The sequence below is a fragment of the Patagioenas fasciata genome, chromosome 1, assembly GCF_037038585.1.
Source record: "Patagioenas fasciata isolate bPatFas1 chromosome 1, bPatFas1.hap1, whole genome shotgun sequence".
Taxonomy (NCBI): domain Eukaryota; kingdom Metazoa; phylum Chordata; class Aves; order Columbiformes; family Columbidae; genus Patagioenas; species Patagioenas fasciata.
This window is the reverse complement of record NC_092520.1, coordinates 44,321,285-44,348,085: the sequence shown is the minus strand read 5'-3', so window position 1 is coordinate 44,348,085 and position 26,801 is coordinate 44,321,285. Positions and strand designations below refer to the sequence as shown.

Below are 26,801 nucleotides of genomic sequence, written 5' to 3'. Positions count from 1 at the left end.
CCCAGTCAGGGGCCAAGAGCTGGCATAGGCCAGGGCTACGCTCAACAGACTGTTTGTGAAGGGCACAGAATTATAGAATTATAGAATCATAGAATCATTTCAGTTGGAAGAGACCCTCAGGATCATCGAGTCCAACCATAACCTAACCTAACTCCACCACTAAACCATGTCACTAAGAACCTCGTCTGAACGCCTTTTAAACACCTCCAGGGATGGTGACTCCACCACTGCCCTGGGTAGCCTGTTCTAATGCCTGACAGCCCTTTCCATGAAGAATTTTTTCCTAATATCCAATCTAAACCTCCCCTTGCACAAATTGAGGCCATTTCCTCTTGTCCCATCACTTGCTACTTGGGAGAAGAGACCAACACCCTCCATGCTACAACCTCCTTTCAGGTAGTTGTAGACTGCGATCAGGTCTCCCCTCAGCCTCCTTTTTTCCAGGCTAAACAGCCCCAGTGCTCTCAGCTGCTTCTCATCAGACTTGTGCTCCAGACCCCTCACCAGCTTCATCACCCTCCTCTGCACTCTCCGCAGTATTTCAATGTCTGTCTTACGATGGGGGCCCAAAAACAAACACAGGATCCAAGGTGGGGCCTCACCAGCACTGAGTACAGTGGCACAATCACTTCTCTAGTCCTGGTGGCCGCACTATTCCTGATGCAAGCCAGAGGGGAGAAAAGGCCAGTAGTATGGATGTGTCCGTCTCCACCAGCCTCAGCAGCAGGCAATGGTCCCAATCACACTTAATTTACTAGTACAGACACAGCCATGGTTGCTAGAACTTAATGTTTGTACAACTACAGCGTTGTGAGGAGAAAGCTGCTTATTCCAGGTTCCTGGCATAAACATGTATATATGCTTGCACACTCAGTCTATGCATTACCTTGGATGAAAGACTTATTTCCTTTCATTAATTGCTAAGGGTGGCTTTTTTTAGACGTTTATGCTTAAATGCCAAGGATAAGACACTTGGGGGATAAAAAACAAACAAACAAACACATTTGTCCATTTTGTTAATTCCACAGTGTCATTAAGAATTAAAAGCCTGAGAAGGACCAGATGGGAGCTTCTTGCACTTGCTTTGAGCACTTGAAAATGATTCAAATCAGGTGTCTGTCCAGGCATGGGTCAAACCATCCCAAACCACAGTTGTGTAAATAGCGTGTAGTTGAGTCTTATTTAGTTCTATCAGCATATACGCCAGCCCCAGGTGTTTCTCCTGGCATAGCGAGGTGCACCGACCCCATGCACCTTATGGCAGTGGTGACTGGTGGCATCTGCATGAAAACAATACTTGCCTGGGAGTAATTGAAGCCTGGTCAGATAGTCATCCTCCTTTCAGCCACCAGATCTCAGCTAACACCCACTGCTGGGTTGAAGTCAGGAACACTGAGAAGAAACAGCAGTTGGTGCCTCTAAGGGACCACCACAAAACAACAATGCCAGCCACAAGCAAACGAGGGAACATCTACCATCTAAATACACAAAATAATCTCACAAAAAAAGACGATAAAAAAGGAATATGTGGGTCCCCCGAGCCTAATTTTTCTGCAGATGGTGCATGTCAGAAATAGCTGGTATTCAGAACTGTCTTTTCAGAGTATGCTTCTTTAAGGTTACTGAAAAGTTCCTTTATTCAAGAAATTAGCTTAAATGTCCTAAGGCACAGTATGTACTCTGAAAATACTCACATTTCATTTGATTGCTGTTGTTAATGTTTCAGAAATGAAGTAAGTTTTCCCCTGGGGACATTTAGCCTGGCTTACCCATTTGTCTGAGCTTCTTCAAAGGAGGAATGATTCTTAGCTCTAGCCTGATAACAGCACAGGAGAAAAACCAAATGCAGTGTTAGAAAAACAGAGATTTATTAATTTTGGGGGTGGAGGGGAAGCCACAGGTAAATTTAGTAATAGCATACAAACATTTGTATAAGAAAACTGCTGCTATTTCATTATGTAGCTGGGAACACTGAGAACAAAAAAACAAGCCAAACCAATTTAAGCTTCAAGCATATCTGAACACATTCTTATTTCTTTTTCTTACCAGCACTTTGTGAATTTGAGTATTCAATTTGAGTATCACAGATGGGCTGATGGGAAAGGTTTTGACCATGTAAGGTTCTTACTGATAATTGGCTACGAAGCAAATGGTGTTGATTTTGCAAGAATTTTTCCATCTTCCACAATAGAAATCTCACAAATTCTGCTCTTGGGATATCACTGTATTTGAACAAAACTGGAAAATAACCCTCTTCTGGGGGTCAAATCTGGACCTGGCCCCACAAGAGGCTGCAGATTAAAAGACTGGAATCCAGAAATGTGTTGTGAAAACTCCCTGAGAGCAATACGCTCAGACTTCAGGTCTTCTTTTGTGCCGTACTTAAATACAGCAGTTTTTCAAAATTAAATCCCATTTTACTGTGTCATTTCAATCAGCCACGGAGGTTCCCAGTGCAACCTGAAGTATACAAGGTGCCCAGAGTCACCTATGTCGTGGTGGTGGTGCTCACCTGGTGCCAGCTCTGCACTGTCACTACCAAGGGAGAAGGCTGCTCCTACAGAGCCAGACCTCGAGCACGGCTCTGGTGCCAACACAGCCTGCAGAAACAGATTTCTTGAGCCTCCTCCAGTGATGCGGGTTATTGAAGCTGAACATTGCTTCTTCTCACTGAAGCAAAACATCAGATTTGATCCCCCTAAAAGGGATTTAGCACCTAAGGTGGGGTGTAATGTAAGCACATAAAGCAGAAAACCTTCATTCTGCTAATGTTTAACCCTAAAGGTTAAACTCTGTATGCTGATAAATTTATGAGTTTAAAATGCCTAACCATCTTAGAGCTGTGCTTGTGTAGATATGCAGCAGAGCCTCAGGCTTCATGCTGTGAGGGACTCAGGTCATGCTCATCCCTGCTCAGGATCCAGAAACAAGGTTATTGCCTTGTCTAAATACTCTACGGGACCTTAATGTCAGAGGTACTCTTCTGGTTCACCTTCTGCATATGTACAGGATGAGGGTTCTCACAAGCTGATGCTGCTTTTCTTTGTTAATACACTGACTTGAAGGAATTTGGTGATGATTCCCTCTCTGATAGACTAACCTATGAAGCAGACAATCTTCTTGTGGCCAGCAGATGCAGTACCCTCTCCTCCTGGGCCTGAGAAAGCTGAAAGCCAACATCCTCAGCTTCCCAGGAGACCCACCAGGCCAAGGGCTATTCAGAGGCAGAGAGAGGGCTCAGCGTGTTGGCTTTCATCCTCCTTGAGGCCAGGCCAGCAAGCAGCAGAGAGTGCGGGATTCCTGGGACTGGAAAAAGAGTCTGCAACCTCACAGTGTGGGTACTGACCTGGGAGACCGGGGCTCTGGTCCCTCTGAGGGTGCCTATGTCCTTTTTTTGGTCTAGTGATCCACCCCAATGGGTTGGAAATAATGACAAACCACAATAACAATAGCCAGCTAAACAAAACAAGTATAAACAGAAACAACAACTGAGGCTGGGAAGAGAAAAGGCCTTGGGGGATATTATTTAGAAGAGACTTTGATTTCCCAGGCAGAGAAGATGGCAAATCAGCCAATGTGACTCTTCAGTTCTTGAGAAAGAGGCAAACCACATTTTCCTAAAGCTGCTTGTAGCCGAAGCTGTTGAACTGACTCGACTCTACTACAGTAAAAAAGGAGTTCAGGCAGGAAAATGGGGAAGGTCAGCACAAAAAGCAAGGCTGGAAACCCCATGACTCCACAATGAACAGCTGAAGGTTTCTGAATCGCTGCCTCAGACGTATAAGAATCCCCCTTGGCATCAACATCCCTTTGCTCAGTCCCACAGGGAGGAGAAGGTTCTAATCAGCTTCTCGAGCCCACGTGGAGAAACCATCACACTGGGTGCAAAAGTCATTATGCACATAGTAATAGCATGCCCTATATGTTGACACAAGCGACGTGCATAAAGAAATAAAAGGAAGGTTGTCTCAGTTATATAGGGAGACTGGCAGAAAGTAAACAAGCTGTGCTGTTGTTCTTGATGCCACGAATTAAAACCTGAGTAAGGTGAGACACATGTCCCATCTGGGAGCAGCATTTCAGGATGCTACTGCTGCCACCTGCACAGGTTCTCCTGCAAAAATAACACGTAATTTTAGCTTGCTTAGCTGAAGAGTTACTCTCTTTTTCTGAGCAAGTTCTGCAATGTAACTGCCCTTCCCTCGCCCTACAGCTCTTTCTCTCTCTCAAATTTAGGAGACTTCAAAATAAAGAAATAACCTACTCCTTGAAAACATAAATTAATTGTTGCATTTCTTCCTCAGTACAGTACACGTAGCAGGGAAAACAGACATTTAAATTTCTCCAGCTGTTTGGAAATTTGGTGTGGAAACACAGGAGTGCCCATTTTCTCCTCCCTCATCCATTCCTCAGCTAACCTGGGAGCTCGCTGCCGTGACACGTCGTGAAAAGCAAGTATTTGCCAGGATTCAGAACTGAACTGAATATGCAAATGAACACGTGCGTGCACACACGCGCGCCAATATATATTTGCATACATATTTATATAAACAGTAACTATTTTTAAAAAGCACAATAACAACATCAAAGAAATCTCAGGAACCGCAGCACTCTTCGTTTGCCATAGACGGGCCTTTGTTCACTGTAGATAGACTGGACTCTGCTGGGTCTGCCATGGGTTTCTCCAGTGGCCCATGTCAGCTCAAATCCCAAACTCCAACCAAGCAGCATTGGTGAGGGGGCTGTAAACACAGCAGATGACAACAATAAACTAATGGTTAGTGGTGGAGGAGAAGAGGAATAAGTAAACACAAGCAAAGTATGCAAGTTGCTTTATTTTAAGTATATCCATGGGGCTGCTTCTGCTACCTACAGCGGCCAATAAATTCCCTCTGTCCTAGTACACTCCAAGCGCCAGGATGCATTATTCAGCACATGAGTAATTCACCGCATTCTTTTAGATAATAGTCAGTTGTTGAGCCGGACTCTCGTTCATAAAGGTCAAGAGTAACATCATTATTGTGGTTGTAGGGCATGGCAGAACCTTGTGGCACCTTACTGGCCAGATTAAAACAAGGATCCATGCAAGGATCCCATGTAATGAAAGCCACAGGGTTCCCATGTGGGCACAGAGGCACCTCTGTGGAGGATGAGACCCTAAACTCACATTGAAAATCACAGGAAGGAACTCAGCACCCAGTCAAGGGGACGACTAGGTGTTCATGTGGCCACCAGAAAAGCCAGTTGGCCAACTGGAGTTTCCCTCTTTGTCTGGAATGATAATTTGGGTGCTGAAGGATAATTGCAGTGTTGAATTTGAGGGTGGCCTCAGTACCTTGGGGGGCTCTGCACCAATTGCTTTAAACAAACCATGCAGGGGTTACAGTGACACCACTTCTTGCAGGTTTTGAGATCAGCCATGCTGTTGAACTACTGTCTAAGTACAATGTGTTGTGGATGTAGAGCTTACCAGGGAAGAAAGTTCCTCTACCTTTGGTTTTGTAATGTATTCTGGTGTACGGGTCTGCTGTGCCTGTCTCTGTTTGTATTAGGTTAAGTGCTCCTGAAGCAGATGGGCATAATTATGGCTTTGGTTCAAGATTAGTATGAAGCCATTAAGCTGGTTTATGCAACCAGGCAGCTGAGCAACAGAAACATCTAAAACAAGTATGAGGCAACACTGGAGACTGAAACCGTGCAATTGTTGTGAAAAGGCATGACAAACACAGAAGCAAGCGTTGCCTTCATCTGTGGACGGAAGACAAAACACAAGATGAGAGAAGATTCGCTGCGGAAGACTGGAAAGAGCTATCAAACCCACCACAGGTCCAGCCCCAAATCGGCCGCGAGTTACATGGGCTGAGCGGAACAGGGAGGTTTGCAGCTCCGAACGCCCCACGACGCCGTTGTTATTCCCTTCAACCTGCGCTCAGGAAAACAAGTGTGATTACCCAATTCATTGCCAGCTTCCCCTCCGAGCAGAGACACTCCGAAGAAATTCAGGTGTTTTTCTAATGGCTGGGTCAAAACACGGTAACACCGCAGCAAAGCTGCGGCGACTTATCGCTCCCTGTTCTCCAACACATTGCTTGTGTTTGCTGTTGGGCGGTGTTGGGTGAGACACAGGCAGATTTTCTCCATAGTTAACCAGGTCTTCATCGACTTTGTTAATGCTACCCTAGGTATTTTTAAAAGGAGGGATTAGTGGACATGTGGGAGAGGCTAATCAAGAGAGAAAAGTCAATCTAAGGAAAATCAAAGTTAGGTTGCAAGGAAAGAACAGGGAAATTAAATTAAGGATTTAGGAGCCAGAGTTTAAAAGACAACAACCAAATTTTGAATAAACTGAGTTGACTAAATTGGATTATTATAATCTGGAATAGTAAATGAAATTTAAACTGAATCTTTTATTGGTTTTCAGAACAATTTCTTTAAAAAAAGCTCATTGTGCCTGTTTTCTTTATGCTCAGAGGAACGGATGAGAAGACAGATGTAACTCAGATCTGGACACACATTGACTTGAATTTTTCAGCTGGACCACACTTCCATCTTCCAAGGGAACAATACTGAAAAGGAGACATTGCTTTTGGGGGGCATTATACAGAGCTGCCATGGGACCTTCCTGTCTTTCTAGGGCATGAAAGGAACTTTTGATGGAGCAAGTTCTTTTGGGCAACACTGTAGATGAGTGTGAAATAGGTTTTACCCGTTTTGAAAGTGGGCAAGAATTCGTACACTTCTTCTCTGCACCCAATGGGTACCTTTAATTTACAATCACACTACTGTTGAAGGACTTTTACAACTATTTTCAGGCTACTGTGCACTCCCTTGAAAGTTCTGATGGCAGAAAAGCACCATAAAGTACTTATCCCTTCACATTCATTATTTTCACCAGGGCAGGACACAGAAGTGCCAGGTACTTTCCAAAGAGACAATCCCCGCTATGACGAACATTCTTAGCTCAATATTGCTAGGATTTCCAGCTCCCAGCGCAAAAACACAGAACTTTCATTGTCAAGAGCTAGAGAGCACATGCACGCACACACACACATTAGGCACTTTGTTTTATTTTGCAAAAAAAAAGGAGTCTTTATATATAAACCATTTCATTCTCTCTCAAAACATTCTACAACTATACAGCTGTTTGCTCCGTCAGTTGCATAGGAAATACCACAATACAAAAATAAGGTAGGGGGAGGCAAAAGAAGCAAAACAGCAACCACTTTATGCATGTGTTTCCACGTATAAACATTTGAAGCCTTACAAAATTATTTACATCGTTTGTCAACTATTTACATTAAGAGCAACATTTCTAACTATAACAAACAAAACTATAATTTATCAAGTATATGTAAAATTGTCTTAAAAAAAAAAAAAAAGAGTCTATCATATACCACAAATAAATAAAGACAAACAACAGTTTTAACAATGCTAGGTTTTCCTGCAAGACCCTTTTTTGGTATTTTGATTGTCTATTCTAGCCTTTGGTTGACAGCTTAATATTACGGCTTGTGAAGTGCAGACACTTACTATGTTTGTTTGGCTTCTTCCTGTTGTCTGGCCAAATCCTACACGGTCTAACCTCATCTTTGGCCCTTCCTCTACTATTCCGAGGCTGAACACTGTGGATCAAAGTCATTGTAAGCATAACAGGGCATCACTTCATTGACTTCAGTGCAGTTCCAGCTACTTATGTCAGCAGTAAATTTTCCCCTGCCCGTGTCAATCTGAGCAGTGGATTAACTAAACTGCACTGTAATTTTGAACAAAATTACTGTATCCTTTACCTTCCAGTAAATTACACGCAATATCCACATGAAACTAGATCATACTGGTGCTGACCCAGCTTAACATGTCTGTATATGAAAATTGCATCCTAAATCCTTCTTTTTAAAGTGATACTAAGTTTAGCTTATAGTAAGAGGTTTAACATTCTGCGTCCTTTGTAACTATCCCCGTCATTTAAGCTTCCAACATTGACTTTACAGTTCATTCTAAATGCTTTTGCACTTTTGAGCAACTTGAAAACAAATTCCTGCTTTGAATACTCAGTGCGCACCATTTGAGTCAACAGGTCCAAAACATCTGAATGCTTAGCTCACTTTTGTTAAGAAAAATCACACTAAGTTGGTACTGTTTTGAGAGGTATTTAAATAATGTTTTTTGTAAATGTGCCGTGTTATCAAATGTAAAACAACTGTTTTTTTCAGATGATTCTTTAGAAAACTTTTGTATTAAACCTAAAAAGCTGATTTGCATATTTACAAAATCTTTGTCATAGCAAACACGCAACATACAGAACAAAGTGTTTTGTTCTATGGCTGTTTATGAATTTTTCTATGTATTTTATCTGCACAGAATGACTTAACATTAAAAAAAAAAAAAGAAGAGTACTAAATATGTCCAGTAAAAACCTGACAGATTACCATTCATGGCTTTCCCACTGCGTTCATTCATCTGCAGCCTCTCATTAATTTGTTTACTAAACATTGTCACAATAATGACAGTGCTTTGGTCAAAACACCGCAAGAGAAAAAAAAAATGTATAAAGCTGCAATGTGTCAAGACATAATACTTGTAAAGAGATGAAACTTGCTGACTAAAGCCATATACATCATGAGAGCAAACAAACGACCGAATGCTCTGGTATTGAGATACAGTGTCTTCCCCTTTTTTTTTTTTTCTGCATAAATATACAAAATATACATTTCCAGTTTCTTTTGAGATTTCTTTCAAACGGATAACCCATACTCAAAAATTAAACTCATTTCAGTTGTATGTCGAGAGTCAATAGGAAATTGCATAGATACAAAACAGCCTCGACGACCAGTCCAGTATTTTTTTGGGGTGTTTTTTTTTTGTTGTTGTTGTTTTTTAGTTCTGATGCCTCTTCATGTGGAGAGCCAGGTGGTCGGAGCGGGAGAAGCTGCGGTTGCAGACAGCGCACTGGAAGGGCTTTGCCCCCGTGTGCTTCCTGTAGTGGCGCGTCAATTCGTCCGAGCGAGCGAACCTCCAGTCGCAGCCTTCCCACGTGCACTTGTACGGCTTCTCACCTGGAACACGAGCAGAGAAACGAGACCGTCAGCTGCTGCTCCTCCAGAGAAAATCGATGTGATAACCCATTTGATGTGATATCCCGTTGAACAGCACTGCTGTTCCAGTTAAAGAAGAAATAAATGATGAAACAGGAGCTGATGGCTCCTAATCAGTCACAGCTCCAAACTAACAGCCCATTTGTTTTTTCAGCGAATTTTGCTCCGAATCTGCGATTTAATAACTCGGAAAAAAAAGCAAGAAAATTCCAAACATACAACTTGGAGACAGCTCCGGTACAAAAATGCACAGAGGTAAAAAAAACCTGCGTGAGACTGAAATATGCTCCTTTACACTCAATGGGAGAGGGAGTAGGAAAAAAAAGCAGTCTCGTCACAATCTGTCCTAGTTTGTAACTTACGCTTGCACCTTTTAAAAATGCATAAATTAAGTTACACAGAGCTTTTTCTTAAGAGGTCTGAAATGGGAAGGAAGATTTCTATAAGGATTCTTTGTAGCGTGCAGATCTGTTCAAGGGCTTCTGATGTGTGAAGAAAGGAACACAGTGTCTTACAAACACAAGGAGGACAGTATTTTCTAAAATGTCAAGGGCAATATAAACTTGCGGTATCCTGGTTTGGCCCAGCTATATATAGGAGAAAGCACCTAAAAGATCAAAGCACCCGTTTTCAGAATTCAATGTCTACAATCAGGTGCTTAAATGGTTGCACTGCAGCGGTGGCAAGTGCTTGCTGTCTCCATCAGTCCATACTGATGCAGGGCGACACAGCATCTCTGAAAACAACTCTGAAGTATCCAGCCAGTCTTGAATACACCGGCCCAAGCACCCCAAATATTTGCATTCATTTTAGAACTATAAACAGAGTGTTTTAAGCATGTCTATAATTTATAGATTTGCTGTTTGAAACGGGAGGAACGTGAAGCCACGATGACTTCTGTGTGAAACCAGAACTTCAGGCATGTACATACACCTGCTTGGGAGCTGGTATGGACATGATGTCACGATATAAGCAAGCTTCATATAAATATGAGGTTAAGATTACCCTTTTATAGGCTTTTGGTTGACACTGGTTGACAAAAACACCTTTCAGTTGAGAGTTGATTGCTATCTATGTTCTTTACATTAATGTGACCCATTTGGCAAAAAGAGAAAGAAAACCGAGTTTTATGAAAGCACTCGGCAGTAGCTTCATCTGGAGCAGAATCAAACCAAAGCTGAGTTTTCCAACACATCTGGCAGACCTTCTCCCTCTCCATTGGTCTCAGACCTTTACCCTCGTAGTCTCAACCCTGCAGCACTGTGGGGTGACTCCTGCTTCTCTCTGTTTTCCCATCTTGCAAGCACGCGGAAGAAGGACAGAAGCCAGTATCCTGCCATCAGATTCTTTGTTCTGCACCAGCTACGCAGAGAACACCATTAGAGAAACTCAAAAACACGACTTCAGAGACGCTAATTTATCATTCAGATGAAATTATGAAACTGGTTTCGCCTGAGAGTTTCTACTGCTTCTTCTGATCGACTAACAAGTAACTTTCTGTCTACTCCTAAGAGCAGAATGAGCCCTTTGCTCACAATGGGGACGTGAGTTCATGTTGGCAGCGCAGTCACAACCAGAACCAGACCTCTACAGAGAAAATCCTGCCAAACAACCACCTCTTTGCATGAATGGTGACCAGGATTTATTGAAATCCCAGTGAAAACATATAATCTCTTAAGAAAAACAAACCTAGAGCCTGGCATCACCTCTCATAGAGTTCAAAAATATTTGGTGGATGGCAAACCAGAGCACAAATTGTTACAAATTTCTATCACAACTAAATTTACTTTGCCTGATGCTGATGGAAGACTAGAATGACCTACTATATAGGGCTCTTTCATGCAACATGTTCTATAGGTTAAAATAGAGATTTCATTCAAAAACAGTGTGTAAAGCTTTTCTAACACCCAAAAAGCCAGTTGAGATAACACATTTGGTCTTCATGGCAGAATGACAGGAAAGGTCTCTATTCAGCAAGGGATCTTTTGCAGTATATACATCATCTTTAATTTATTTAAACTGGGTTATTAATGGCTTTGCTGATCCATAGACATAGCACCAGGGAGATCTTCCATTAACACCTTCTGTTAAAACACAGGTGCACATGTGGAGGTTGCACAAAAGCATTGTTTCTGTATTTGAAGTACCTTAACACAAAGCCAGTGTGTTTCTTTCTTTTCCTCCTTTATCTTCCCTCTTCCCCCATACTAGCCTCAAACTCTTCTTCAAAAAAACTCCACTTAAAACTGTCACACTATACTTGATGCTAAACTCCCAGTATTGTCATCCTCCCACTCCAGCTGCAAGAGAGAACGTATATATGGTCAGGCCTCTGCATACTCCAAACACGTGCTTATCCATTTTGCAGAATTACACAAGTAAGGAGAGAAATGGTAAACAAGTCAGGGAAAAAGTACTTGCTGCACAAAAGCCTAGGAGCAATCCAGACCACACCAGACCGGAATGAGGACCAGGAGATTAAAATCACAGTTTCCAAAGTTGGCGTCAAGGAGATACTGAAGTATGTGACACTTCACCGTGTGTCACACTACTGGAAAAGCAGTTTCAAAGCTGTCCCATGTAGGTGGTACCTGACCCTGTCCTACTGCAAACGAAACTGCTGTTAAAACTTTTTTCTAACCTGTGAGCAGCAGCATCAGGTGACATGAAAGCTCCTGGCACACAAACTACCACCGATCAGGGCAGAGGTGAACCCTGTACCTTGCCAGGTGCCACGACTTCCATGTCAACACTAAGTACAACGGTTGGACCTTCATCAAACTTGCCGAGGACCCAGCTTCCCAGAAACACTATTTAGAAACTCACTCCACTGTCATGGTCACTGCATCACCTGCCACAGCCACGAATCCTCCCAGGTGATGGCACTGAGGAGCAGTTGAGGGAACTGGGGCTGGAGAGAAGGAGGCTGAGGGGAGACCTTATCGCAGTCTACAACTACCTGAAAGGAGGTTGTAGCACAGAGGGTTTTGGTCTCTTCTTCCAAGTAGCAAGTGACGGGACAAGAGGAAATGGCCTCAAGTTGTGCCAAGGGAGGTTTAGATTGGATATTAGGAAAAAACGCTTCACAAAAGGGTTGAGAGGCACTGGAACAGGCCGTCCAGGGCAGTGATGGAGTCACCATCCCTGGAGGTGTTTAAAAGGCACTTAGGTGAGGTTCCCAGTGACATGGTTTAGTGCTAGAGTTACGATATGGTTGGACTTGATGATCCTGAGGGTTGCTTCCAACTGATTCTATGACTGCCAGTGGGGAAAGGCCGGGCAGGGCCAGGTAGAACAAGCAGTATTGCTACCCTCACACCCCGAGTGCTGCCGACCCCAGCGGCATCGAGCAGCGCCCAGAGGATGCACGGGGGAGGGAAAGCGCCTTACACAGATTGGTCTAACAGCATCGCTTTTATGTACTGGAAATCGAAGCCAGAATGCCGCTTTTAACCCCTGCTTTGGCCAACAGCGAGAGCTGGAAAATGTATTTTTAGCGCCAGTGGAGAGGCCTGGATTATTTTGAATAAATCCTAGGAGTAAAATACTGAATATCTATGTTTGTAACGCTAGTTTCCGTTGGAAAGTTCTATTTAAGAACTGAATCAATTTCAAATGTTTTCCTTTTGGGCAAGGAGGAAGGGGGGCAAGAAAAAGAAGGTGGAGATTATTTTAAAGAGAGCAGAAGAACAACTAGCTGGTAGTATTTTCTCTCCCTCAACCTATACACATGTCTTTTGTCATTTAGTAGAAGTAAGAATTTGGTTCAAGTTCCTGTGGCAAGGGAAAACGAGCCTCACGTTACATATTTTCTGAAGTGATTTTACTTCTTTGCTATATTGGCTTTAAAGCACAGAGAAATCCGGGGTTGAAGATTTATTTTTTAAAAAAGCAGGTATACACAACAACGGACACTGAACCCTTTATATGCTGTTTTCATTGGCTACATAGTAATGTAAGATTTGTTTACATTAATGATTGTGTGAAATACAGTAGCTGTAAAGTTTCAGAAATATTTGGTTTTCCTCCAGCAATTTAAGGCTTCTATAGAGTGTTAAACCAAGAATGCCACTGGTCATCAAATACGAAGGCAGTACGGCTGGGTTACTGGAACACGATCGCGGTATCAAACAGATATTTCACTGTAAAAGCAAGAAAACAGCTAACTCCTCCACTTCAGGGGAGCTTCCATGGGATTTGTTAGAATGTCAACACTGTTCAACTAAAACACCATGGAGGAAGCTGGTACCGATTTCCAGCCAAATAGCACACTCCAACTCTTTCTTCCCAAGCCAGAAATATTATACACAGCACTTCTGGGAAACAGAACTGCTTTCCTTTAAATTATACTTCAACAGGATAGGGATTTCATAAGTTTAATTGGATTTCTGCATAACCTCCTTCCAGTATCACTGACTTTAAAATATTTTGCTAGGCTTATACATCATAAAATATATTTTTAAGTTCTTGAACTGCTAATGTGTATCTATTCTCCAGTTAAAAAAAAAATACACCAGAAACAGACTTGTAGTTGAGCACAGAAATTTTAAGCCCTAATGTTTAGTTTGGAAGCTCTTTTACAGAAAGCATCCAGCTAGAGATAAGGGAGTTTAACCTGAAAGAGGACTATTTTGCTTGCAGTGTGTCTGTCTGTTTTAAAAAAAATAAATATTTATGATGCTGTGAGATCACAGGGATATCAAAAAGATGTCCGGATATCCAAACATAACATGCTAACCTCACCAGCCACTTCAGCAGCTAAACTACCCCAACGCAGATCCCCAGGTTCGGGTTCTTTGCCGATACCACAAGAGAACGGTCCAGACCAGTAAGGCACATCACACTGGCTCTTTTCCCTTTAATTTATCTTCTTGGGATTTAGATGTTTCAAAACAGACTGATTGCTTTCCTACTGTTAATTCTAGCCAGTGGCAGCGACTGTGGTGGCCACGCTCATTCGGGTCACAGTGCCATCAGTGGGGGGGGGTGTGACACTCATTTTGAACACACCCTCTGTCTCCAACATGCTCAAAAAACTGTTTCTGTTTAAAATCCTGTTTGGAAAACAAACCACTAAAAACCTCCATTAGTGGTAAGCTTCCCCATTAAGAACAAAACACACTCCTTACTTCACCAAAGAGGTGTGCGACTCTATTTCTGCAATTCCCTGCTAGGATGGCTTTGTTGAAATGTAAAGCTGCAAACAGCAAGGGCTGGATTTTTCAAACCTAAGGTTAGGTAACTCTGTTGGTATGCAGAAATCCAAATACAGGTATTACACCAGCCAACGCCTGCAACTTCTCTTATTTCCTATCAGAAATTTCTGTCAAGAGCAGTGACTTTGTAGCTTCCTTGAGGAAGAAACAGCAGCACGCTTCTCAAAGACTCCAAAAAGACAACACCCATATAAATACACTCCCCCACCACCATTCTTTCCATCATTTTAATATTGCTTGTGTTTATTATAGAATTATTTCTAGTGGCAAGTGTTCAGCCTTAAAAAATATTCAACTAGGCATGACAAAAAAGTGGTAGGCAAAGCAGAGGTTTCTGCACCATAACTGCAAGAGTTGTGTACCTAACCTATATTATGTCCAGTTTTGAAAAAAGGTTATTAGAAAGATTTACATTGTCTTAAAGTTTTCTGGTGCATTCGTTTTCAAATTTTTCACATCTTAACATCAGTTGTCTGCATCAGTTTGCTATAGCCTCAAATTTTTAGAAAAAAGGTAACAACAAATGAAATGGTTTTCCTCTATTTTAGTTTGCCTGAAAAAGCTTTCCTGTAGCTCATAGCACAATGGTTTTAAACTCTGGTCTCTTCCAGGTTGACTGGAACTGACAGCAGTTGCCTGCACTCATTCAAAAGAAGTTTTTAACTCCCAACATTCACCTAAAATTAGACCTTCCTTCTGCCATTGATTGAGTGCTGTAGCCATTGTTAAAAGCAACTTGCTGGTTGGATTTTTGATCTTTAAGACAGTTTTGGGTTTGGTTGGTTGGTTGGGTTTTTTTGTTTGGTTGGTCTTTTTTAGAGAATGAGCAGAAAGCTGAAATATCAAAATACATTTTTTTTTTTTTTAAATTAGAAACCCCACAGGTGTTTAAAAGCTCTTTAGTGCACTGAAATTCTCCAAGGTGGAGATGGATCAGAGGGCTGATGGCATGCAAGGTACATCCAGCTTATTTTGTGAGTGACCAAGTAAATTTAGTCCTTGAAACATCCAGCCCACCAGCGATATGAACATGTAACATACACTGCACATTTTTAAACGTGTTAAAGCCTCTGCCTAGTATAGTCATGGCTAGAGGGTGACCATTAAGTACCACTTCACGACAAACCAGCACTTTCAGGAATCCTGTAACAGAGAGCTGTGGTGCTTCGTAAGTCAAATCACTGATAAATCAAGCAGTATTCGATCTCTTTCTAACAACAGCAAGAAGAGAAAAAAAGAAAGATAAATGACTGGGAAGCAAAGGGGACAGTCAAAAGAGCTGTGCATCATTCACTTTTTGACTGCAGAAGGCATTATCTTCTCAGAGCTCCCACCAGTGCTTAAAGCACTTGTTTTGCTAAGTGTTGTCTTAGGCAGTTCAAGGATTACTGGGGAATCTTGACCGGCCTGTGCAATGGTTTATTTTCTTTCTGGCGTAACATTCTGTCTTAACAGAGGTGGTCTCTCTTCAAGGAGATATGCAAACAAAGTGGAAAGTTTTTTTGTGTTTTTTTTTTAAGTAGGTTTATAAGAAACCCATGCCATCTGGGGTGCATGTCCGTGTCTACAAGTCCTGTGCTGAAGAACACATTTCCTCATCTACGCCTGTGGTGCAAGAGCAGTTTTTTAGCGCTCACACCAGTAACACTGGCTCTTGTACAGTCAGATAAGAGGTTCTCTTAAAATGGAATTTATTTAACACCTGCTATAGACTTCCAGATTTCCATCTACTGTATGCACACATACATTTAAAAAAAAAAAAAAAAAATGAAAGCAATACATTAAAGCTATTTTAACTCAAAGCGAAGCACTGTGCACTTGCCAAAATCAAAGGTTTTAATATGTCCTTAATCAGAGTTGTTAGAGATCACTGAATATAAATAATGCAGCCTGACAGGACAGGAATGCTGCTACCAAGATACTCAGACTAAACTAGGACATTACTTAAATGTTTCTAATCTTTCACCAATGGGAGGTGCAGGTCATCTAACAAACAACAAACAACACTCTACCCTGGAACCAGGAGTCAACCGGACCAGTCAAGCTCAGAAATTAATTACAATAAGGAATGTCTAATCAAATAATGGAAAGTTTTAATCACTGGCAATTGCTGTGAATCTTGGGACTATATTAGCCTATGTAGGGCGGTCTCAAAATGAACTATATTTAAAGCCGGTCTCTTAGGTCAACAGTTTCCTTATCAGGAATCAAATATCCTGGAACTGAAGTTTAATCCTCTCAGGGAGCAATTGACAAAAACAACAGGTTTTTTAAGCTTTCATGCTTAGAGGGACTTTCTAGGCTTTTAATCAAAAGGAAAATATTAGGCTTTTCTTTCCAATATCTAAAATCTAACAGGGGTACACCTCACCTGACACCTTGGAATTTAATTCCTGCTTCATAAATACTGCATGCTGGACACTGATATGAATGACAAGTAATACTTAATTAAAGTGTAGGTTTATGCTGCTAAGATTTCACCCTCTTCTGAGCAACACATTCAGACATGTCTCATTTAGCTTATGACTGCAGATGCAAGAACCAGATCGATTAATCCCAAGGTCTGCGATCATTCACAAAGTGTTTGGAAAAAAAAAAAATGCATTATTTTCCCTGAAACTGTGGTTTGCACAGGAAAGTAATGTACTTCCATTTCTCACACAGGCAACTAATGGATTTAGCAGAATTCATAAATAAAAGATACCAACATATTCTCCAGTAGTGTCTAGCAACACTTAACTTTAATGCACTTTGTCAACAGTTTTATTTAGCTCTCCTCCATTATTTTTCCGTATTGTCTCTATCAATAATGGCATTTACTGACTCCTCCTTAAAGTATAATCTGTGCGACTGACTCATCTAACAGGTTAAAGCAGCAGAATCCGCACAGAAATATTGCTTAATTGCTGTTTTCATGATGCAAAGATTTTTCCAGGATGAGGTTTGCTAAGTACAGGGAACGCTGCAACCATGAGCAACGCAAAGTGTTTTGGAGCCTCTGCTCCCCATTTGTACACCAGGAGTGAAATCCCTCACCTAAGTCCCAGGATGATTTGAGTCAATACATGTTTTCACAAGGTGTTTTTATTGTTTTTTTTTTCCCCAGCAGGAGCCCAGCCACCACTTTTCTTCCCTTCAGAACAACAGGCATCAAGAATTCCTGGGCAGTTCTATATGGTACCACCTCTAACAAGTGCCCACATACAGCTATGGAAAAGTCAGGGTGCTGAGTCCTATGGACTCCTGAAGTCTATTCACACAACTGGTTCTAATTCTGAGTTACCATCAGAGCCTAATTCTGGATCTACTGAGGCAGAGATCTAAAATAAAATAAAACGTTTAACACCTTGAGGAACCATGCAAGCCACCAGCTGTCCCATGCCTTTGAAATAACTAGGGGCAGTGGAGGTATTTTGAGTGCATCTCATTTAGAGAAATGCCATTTCTCTTGAGTTATCTCGGCTTCCACTTCCCATCACCAAATACAAACTAGATCTATAGATAGAGACGAAATAGTTCAGCAGCTAATGCTACAGACTATTAATGGCAAGCCCACCATGTGACCAGAGAACATGCCTGTACAAAGACTCTGTATACAGAAAATCAACGTGCAGCTGGAAAATGTCCTCAATGTGCGTGTCTTGGTGTGTTCAAAACAATGACAGATTTTCCTCTTAAAACCGTACACAATTCTCAAGTGCACAGCTGTTCACAGAAATAATAATAATAATAATTTTAAAATATAAATAAATGAAAACCCAACAGCCTGGAGTCAGTGGCTCTTCCGCAGCATTATAGGTAGGGTACAGGTAGGGTATTCCAGGTGCCTGCATAGCAAAGGCTCAACTTCCACAGCCCAAATCTTTAACATATTAAAAAAAAAAAAACTAAACTAAGAGCATAAGTCATAGAAGCGCTGTTTCTAAAGGATTACTTGATATATATATATATGTATATACTCAGATGCCAGAGAGGGAGCCGAATGAAATCTATCTACAACATGCAAGTAACTGCTTTTCACTGTCATTTGGCACATTTTTCAGGTTGGACGTATAGCTGCAATGCCAGAGCCTCGCGGTGGTTTTACTGCTGGGCAGCCTGCGAGGAACACGTAACCCTCTCCACCATTAGGTACGCGAGTTGCACAATGCCAGTTATGAAACGAAACTTGTTCCATGACTAACAGGTAGAATTATTTTAAAAGAAAAAAATCCCTGCTTCTAAAGGTCAAAAATTCCAATCTGTTCTGAGAGATATTCCAGCAGGTATTTTACTATAATAAATACTGTTTTACCTGTTTCTGGAACAACTAATATCAAGTTAAGATACCACAGTGAAGTGGTTTAATACCTTAAAATGCACCACGCATCTGCTCCAGAACTGCATAGAGAAGGATATAAAGTGTCCTGCATCTTTGTAACATTTGAATCTTTGCTCATGTTCAATTTGGGGTTTATCAGTTTATCAACAACGAACATTTACTTCATTATTTAAATGATAAAGCATTACCGAAAGAAAAACGTGTGCCTGCTTCAGCAACTGGCACAAATACATTAACCTTGCTTAGCTCTTTAAGAGAATAATCAACACCAAAGTCCAATGTAATTACATTAAATCAGAATAACCACACCAGCTTATACCAGCTGACTTGGTGTAAGGTGAACACCTTGGGAACACCTAAGAAAAATAATGTAAGGGATTTTCTCTCTTTTCCACCCTCCCCCCCTTTTTTTTCTCCCATTTCCTATAGTTTTACTTAAATGTAATGTATAAAGTCTGCCAGTGCGTTCATATCTAAATTGCAAAACAGACTACAGCCTACATTCCACCTATCAAAAAATAACTTTTCCCTTAGGTCTGTTCTCAAAGAGTGTCTATTAAACCCAGTGAAAGCCTTTCAGAAGAGAAAGGCTGCTAAATAAATATTGTGAAAAAGCCGAGATTTTCCAATACAAAAGGCAAACCATAAGGTTTTGTCTTGACTTTTAATGGCAGACAAACTTTGCTGCAGGCTCTTTTATTTTAAGATGACAGATTGTTGAGAAGGGCGGGGACCAGTTTGGATGAGAGAGAGACTGCAGCCAATTTTAAAAGGTATTGTTAAGAAACTAAGAATAAGGAGAAAACAACTTCAGTGGTCCATGATTACTAAGGAACGGGTTTAGCCAGATGAACAGGTCTGCTATCCCTGAAGGGACTTGAAAGAATATCACACACAACTTTATTTAAACGGGTTATGTGACACTTGCTTTAGGCTTTGAAGGTAAAAGCTTCACAAAAGTCCCTTATTTCTAAAAAAAAAAAAATAATTAAACAATAAAAAAATCAAAGCTTAGTAGTGCTGTATGAATTCACAGTTCTGGGGGATGGGATGCACAGAAACACCACCCAAATTTAGCCCTCGGCATCGGGCCTTTCGGAGATCAGTAGCAAGATTCCCCTGCGCTCCTGGGGGAGCTGGGCAACTTCACAGGTTTCCCAGAGTTTGCGCCCATTCACTTTAACATTCATTTATTCGATTTACAGTACTGAATAAGTCAGAGATCTTGGTCGTTATTACACGTTTCAGCCGCACGTTAAGGCAGCGATCAGAATCAGTGTTGGAAATCTTCGAGTATTAAGTGAATATTCGAGAGAGTTAAACTAATGCAAACTCTGAAATAAAGCAGGTAACAGAATACGGACTCACATTCTTGCATGTAATGCACGCTTTAGACAGTTTATCCCTTCAGTCACCTCCCCAGAAGACCCTTTGTATTACAGACCTGCTTAAGTTCACTAGATTTTTATCTAAAACAACATTCTTGTTTCCAGGAATACATCAGCTCCTCTGACCTTTGCACATTTATCCACATTTCTAAGGTCAAATATCTATAGATAAAAAAGTGAAGGCAACAATAAACATTAGTGACCCTAAGCAATATATATTAGCGATGTGGTATGTATTTCTATGCACAGAAGTATTAACTTTATAAACCCTAAAGTCATTACTACGCAAGGTACAAAAAAAATATTTAAATGGATTTAAAAAAGAAAAAGTGTGCTGAGTCCTGAGTAGCTGCAAAACTGGGTCTGGCTTTCAAATGCTGACTATGTAATGTTCATTTTCAGACTTAAGCTTTGCTTTTATCTCTCTTCTTAGTTATTGTATAATAGGAAGCGAGATATTTAAAACTGGTATGGAGTTGCTGGCTAAAGTGCATAAGTAGAAATTGCACTCTTAAATTTACAGGTTATTTATTAAAGAGCAATGTGATTATACTATATGACATTATTCACATTTATAGCCTAACGAAAATATTCCTTTCTTACTAAGCTTACTGCTAATGAGTGATTATATATATATCTCAAAAATATTTTTAACAGTGTTCTTGTTTAGTCTCTTATTCCTGCAAAGCAATAATCTTTGTACAGTTGCTCTTAATTTTTACTGTGACTGCAACACAGATAACTCTTTCATTTATCAAAACAAAATTTCCATAGCAACATTTAGCCTGGAGATAGTCAATTTCTTTACGATAATCCAGCAATCCATTCAAACTAGCTGCTGAATAGAAGGCCTTGTTTCCATAGAGATACTGAAACATTTTGTTAAATCACAGTTCACGCTAAGTTTTGTTTTGACTTTAAAGTCAGGTGAAAGCCCATTACTTGAGTGGCACAGCCGCAGTGCTTCAATAAGTTGCTTGAACTGCGACTCGTGTTTATCCCTAAACCGAGGTCCACGCACAGAAGAGCTGAGGTTCCTACTCAGTTTTAAAAGCAAAAGCCACAGCCCTCTCACTTGATTTCTTTGTAAAATCAGTCACGTGCTTTACATTGATTTTGCACGAGCAGTTCCCTACTAAGATCTCAGCAAAGAACCGTCCTAAATAGTTTAGGGCACGCTGTGTTTTCCTCCCTATATCCCTTTCTCCTCCTTCCCCCACCTTGAGCAGGTAAATGCCCACGGCAGTTCCGCCTCCCAAGTGCCGTCCTCCGCACCCACGCACAACCAACGCTGTCCCCAGCCCCACTCTACACGGGGCCATGAACGGGGACAGCCCCTGCGGCTGCAGGCAGAGTGTGGCCGAACCACAGAAAAAACAAGTATCATCCACTGACGCTTTTTGTTTCCTCCGTTTTAATGTCTTTCGCCAACAAAAAAAAAATTGAAATTGTCTTTTTTTTTTTTTTTTTTAAATAAATATGTAGAACCACTTATCTTAAAAAAAATTTAAAATGCATGCAATGGTAAGGACGGAGCAAATAAAAAATCTTGGGAGTTTTCATGATGTTTCTGAAAAATTCTAAGACGGAATAATTGCAACAGGTCAAAGAGAAAGCCCAAACCAGAAAATTCTGTCTATTTAGATAAATCTTGAAAACTGTAACGTTTACTGACATTCATTATTCAAAGGAAGAAGTCCTCTTTTTTTTTTTAACACTTTACAGCATTTTAGATTTAAAAGTTTCCACCTGTTCTATTCTTAGCTACTTTGAGCTCTCTATTATAAAAGGTTTAACAAAACTGCATTAGGAATAAAAGCAATTTTTCTTCTCATTGACCGAAGCTTAAACTTTCCTTAACTGAATGGCCAGCCTAAACCCATCCCACTGTACAGAAAAAGAACAGGGAGAAGATGGCAGATCGAACAGCCTTTCTTAGAAAATGGGTACGCCATGAGTGAACAGGAGACAGCGAGAGTGTGTACATACCTGTGTGAGTTCTCAGATGCGCTTTTAAGTGAGAAGACTTTGTATAAACTTTCGTGCAGCCTAGAACGAAACAAAAAAGCAGAAAGGCATTTCAGTAGGGACAACAGGAACACTCCACATTACGTTTAAACTTCCTCGGTGTTGGGGTACTATCTGGAAACATTTAACTCTACTACTTTCTGGCACCATCATCATTTAGAAGTAAAATTTAATAGAGAAAGCTCCTAGGGATACATTGCTTTACACAGAGAAGAGTTTCTGGCAGAGTTACTACCTTGTAATGTAGTATAGTAGACCAATAGCTGCTACAGTCTACTTTCAGTAACACCTGCTACGCAACAGCTCAGAGCAGGAATTTATTTTTTTTAAATTTCCTAGAGGATCTGACCAAGCCAGACTCAGTTTCATAGTTACTCAGGATTCAGCACAACTCGTCCACTAACTATTTATCGCATGGCGCAGCAAATGGGTGACACACTGCTGAGAGTTAGGTTGGTAAAGGCGGAGATCAGCCTTGAGCAGCAGCTTCTCTCTGTGCTCGGATGGGTGCGAGCGCCTTGTGTCCGTGATCACGTACTACAAGGAGGCACGTCCCCTTCAGCATACAAGAATGGGAGATAGGAAGGGAATCCATCCACAAACAATTTTCAGAGGTTTTAATGAATTTATGTGGGCAGCTGAATCCCAGGTTCAGAAGAGGGAAGATACGGCTGTGGCCTTGGCTACCGGGAGCTGAAGTGATTGTTTCAGCGCCAGGGGACTCCAACAGAGCTGTACGGAGCTGGACAAACTAAGCCTCTGCTCCATTGTGGGCACTGGAAAAGTGAGACCAGGAGCTGCACAGTCACATCGAGCTATACCAGAGAAAGACATCATTTTTTACCAGTTTGTTTGGGGTTTTTTTTCCTATGTAGTTTTGTTTTTTTGTTTGTTTTTTTTCTATGTAGTTTTATAACATGGTAAAATGAGCTCAGGTGTTTAAGAGAATTACAAATTACATGAACATACAGGCATATATTATTTAAAGAATGTGAAAGTATGACACACAAAATAAAACAATAGAGAAACTTTACTTCGACAAGAAATTATTTGGTCCTCCCTAGGTGTAGACTACAGCTAAAAAAACCCACTTATAGCTCATCCATGATTATTCACATGTTTTTATTGCAAGAGCTGGGATATTCCAGCACAGATCGCTTACCAGGATAGTCACAGTAGTGGATACGTCTTTTCTCCAAATCTGGGTTACTTCTCCTGTTGTATCTGACTGGTTGGATGTTCTGGGGGGTTATGGGCAAAGTCGCTGGTAAATTCGGATTGTGAATTGCCAGCTTGGAAGCGATAGTCGCGGCGTACGACGGAGGAGGGGTTAAATTCTGTAGCATCTCTGCTTGTCTGTCTGGACTTCCTGGCTCTGAGCTTGGGGGCGAAGGAGGGAAATAAGTGGCCTGCTGCTGCAGAAACTGGTTTGGCATGGGGTAGGTGCAGGGGGGGATGCCCTGGAACTGTTTCATCGCAGTCTGTGGGACAGCTGGGGAGAGGGTGTTGAGGCCCGCCATGGCTGATGGCATGGAGACATTGCTAAGGGAGTCCATCACGGCTGCCTGAGTGGTCGCGTTGGGCATCTCTAAATCCGGCGAGCTCAAGAGCTGATACAACTGGCCTTGCTGGGGCGTGACAGAAAGATGAACGTCTGGAGTAGGCAGCTCCTGCTTGATAAAAATGTTGTTCACATCGGGAGTTTGGTGGGAGCTGAAGATGCTGGTGAATTCGGGGAGGGCCTGAGTGGGCGCAGGGGCGGGGGCAGTGGTTTCGCTCTGGTGACTGAAGATGGTGACCGGCTCTGTCTTGATGTGGGTTACACAGGGCCGCTGAGATTTGTACAGGCCAGTTCTCAGGTGGCTGATGTCAGGGAGGAAGACGTTCATGTTGATGCTGTAAGGCAACCCTTCGCTGTCAGTGAAAAACTGATCTACAACCGAGGCACTGTCTCTTCTGTACTTCTTATGTTCGGGGATGACTGGGACGGGCGGGAGCTGAGGTGCCAGGTATTTCTCCATTTCACATCTCGTCTACAAAAACAGAACAGACCATAATCCACGTGATTTCTTACCAACTAAGATGACGGCACGCAAGTTGCGTGAGGCTTTGCAAATAAAAGACAATACTGTTCAGCCAGCCACAAACTACCGACGGAGGAAGTTATAATCACTCACGCTAATGAAAACCTGTCTTTTATAATCAGCGTGCTAATCAACATCATCAAGGACAAGGAGATAAAGTTATGGCAAAAGTTGTTCACGCAGAGCAAGCATTAAGATCGAACTGATGTTTCAGTGTACGACAAACTTTTCATCTTTTATGACTACAAGACAGCGCAAGGCGTAAAACTGACAGGCGCTGTGCCTAATCTGCAGATCTCCTGCTCTGGAATTCACTGCTCGAGCAGGGTCACTGCCTATCTGTTTCACCCGCTTCTCTTTGAAATGCTAACTTTAAAAGCCACATCCTCAGTTGGCTATTTGAATGCTAATACTTCAAATAATGTTTATATATATATATTCTATACTTCTAGGATTTTTCATTCTTAAAAGAAAGGTATTTGATTAGAAACACGACACCGGAGTGTAAAATTATAAGTAATACCAAATAAAAACAAGGCAGGCTGACTGCATCAGAGTCCTCTTTGTGTAAAGTGTCTCCGAGGCTACACTTAAAAAAAAAAAATCTATGCGTATAATTGGCTAACAGCGTGATAAACATGTCCCTAGCCATGCCTCGGTCCTAGGAGAGCTCTTTAATTACTTGGAAATCATTCTCTTAGCGTAGTGGTGTGAGGGAATCCGTGGGTGGCTGGAGCCCGATCCATTACTGGTACAGTCATCGGCAAAACATCCATCACGCACTCTCCAGTGGGCAAATGCTACATTCCCCCCTGCCCCGTCAGGACTGCGCTCATACCAGACCCGTTTAGCACCCCGCAAGAGAAAGCAGCTGACAAACAAGCGACTCTGCCCGAAAGTGCAGTTTGGGACCTTTCTTCAAAGACCCCCGGTAAACACCACAAACAAACAAGAGCCGCCTTCCCGTCCCTTTGATCTGGATCTGCCCCGACATGCCGGGCTACTTTTTCCAGCTCTTGTTTACGAGCCGAGGGGCAAGCTCGCTTTGAAGACGGGAGTTATTTACTCGTTGGGGAACACACCAACGAAACGCGGCGCCCGACGCTCCCCTGCCCGGCACCGGGGGCTCCCCAGGACCTCCCGTCCCACCGCCCCCGGGCAGCCCCCGCGCAGGGGGTGGCCGGTGCCTCACCAGGGACCGGAGCCGCCTCCCGAGCGAACACCGTCCGCGGGCTGAAGCCCGGCTGCGGTCGGCGCCTCCCGCTTTCAGCTCCTCCAGCTGTTTGCCCGTGGATCCGCTCCCAAAGAGCCTCCCAGGACAGGCAGAAAGTCCCGGGAAGTCCCCTCACCCGGTGCGCCGTGTCTCCCCCCACTCCTCCCCCCGAACATGACTCCCTGCGTGGGCGAGGAGAACAGGCGGCCGCTCTAATTCTGCCGCCGGGCAAGTGCAAAAGCAGCAGCTGTAGCTTTCAACACACCCGCGGGGGCAGCCCTGCTCCCCCCCCGAGCCCCGCCGCCCCGGGACGGCCCGTCAGCCGCCGGAGCCCGCGCCCCGCCTCAGCCCGGCCGCGCCCCGGGCCGCTTCACCGCGCTCCGCTGGCGGGAAAGCGGGAGCCCCGGCGCCCTGCCGCTCCCCGGCCCTCCGCACAGGCGGGCTGGACAGCCAGATGGGCTGGGGGCCGCTCCGCCTCACACACGCACGCCCCGCCGCCGCCTCAGCCCCGTTGCCCTCGCCCCGCAGCCCGGCCCCACCCAGTCCCGCCCGCTCCTCAGCGGCCGCTCCTCGCCGCTGGAGAGGGGCGATGGCCGGCGGGGTGTGAAAGGGGTGGCCGCTGCCTACCTGCACCATCTCCTCCGCCGGCAGAGTCGCGGCGCCGCCGCCTCCGCCGCCTCCCCCCGGGTGCTGCTGCTGCTGAGGCGGCGGCGGCTGCTGCTGCTGCTGCTTCAGGTCCTCCCCGGGGAAGATCGCTGCGTCCCTGGCGCCCAGCACGGGCTTGAGCTGCGCGAACACCGGCTCCTCGGGCTGCTGCACGGGACCCAGGCGGGCGCTCATGGTCAGCACCCTGGTGGCCATGAGGCAGGCTGGCGGCGGCTGAGGCGCGGACGGGCTGCCCGCCCCGGCGTAGGAAGACTGGCCCGCGGGCGGCTCCGGGCGGGCGGGCGGTGGCTACTCGTGCGCTCACTCCCCAGGAGCCCCAGCCCGAGAGCGCATCCACGGCCGTGTCGTCAGTGCCTCCGCCTGTACCTGGCCACGGGTATCTACCCGGTGACACACGCCCGCCTCTTTTTCACCCTACTCCACCCCCGGCCCCCCTCAACACACCCCACCCAGCCCGGCGAAGGGGGCCGGCCCTGCGGGTCGCCCTGCCTACGGGCAGCGCGGACGGCTCCTCCCCGCGGCGTGCCCGGCGTAGGGCAGCGCGCCGGCGGCTGCGGGGGGTGCCCGGGTGGCGCTCAGGGTCCCGCTCGGGCCGTAACGCGGGGTCTGCAGCCGGGCTGTCCCCGGCACAGCGCCCCGGGGAGGGGTGCCCGGCGGAGGGGCCGGTGGCTGCAGGCGTGCCGCCCGGAGCGGACAGGGGTGCGATGTGCGGGCAGGGACTCCGTGCAGGCAGGGACTCCGTGCAGGCACGGCTGTGATGTGCAGGCAGCGGCTCTGCGGGCTGGGGCGATCG

General features: G+C 43.7%; 1 protein-coding gene across 2 annotated transcripts; it reads right to left on the bottom strand.

Moving 5' to 3' along the window:
* Nucleotides 1-7,365: 7,365 nt before the first annotated feature.
* KLF5 (KLF transcription factor 5) lies at nucleotides 7,366-26,402 on the bottom strand. Of its 2 annotated transcripts, none has more exons than XM_065831028.2 (4): nucleotides 25,970-26,402; nucleotides 23,208-24,078; nucleotides 22,007-22,066; nucleotides 7,366-9,053 (listed from the first exon to the last, which is right to left on the bottom strand). In XM_065831028.2, exons 1-4 carry the CDS (start codon nucleotides 26,201-26,203, stop codon nucleotides 8,875-8,877), a joined length of 1,344 nt encoding a protein of 447 aa, XP_065687100.1. In that variant the 5' UTR covers nucleotides 26,204-26,402; the 3' UTR covers nucleotides 7,366-8,874. The 2 variants fall into 2 exon arrangements, with proteins under 2 accessions (XP_065687100.1, XP_065687192.1); XM_065831120.2 differs by lacking the exon at nucleotides 25,970-26,402 and adding an exon at nucleotides 25,322-25,551.
* Between the last annotated feature and the right edge of the window lie 399 nt (nucleotides 26,403-26,801).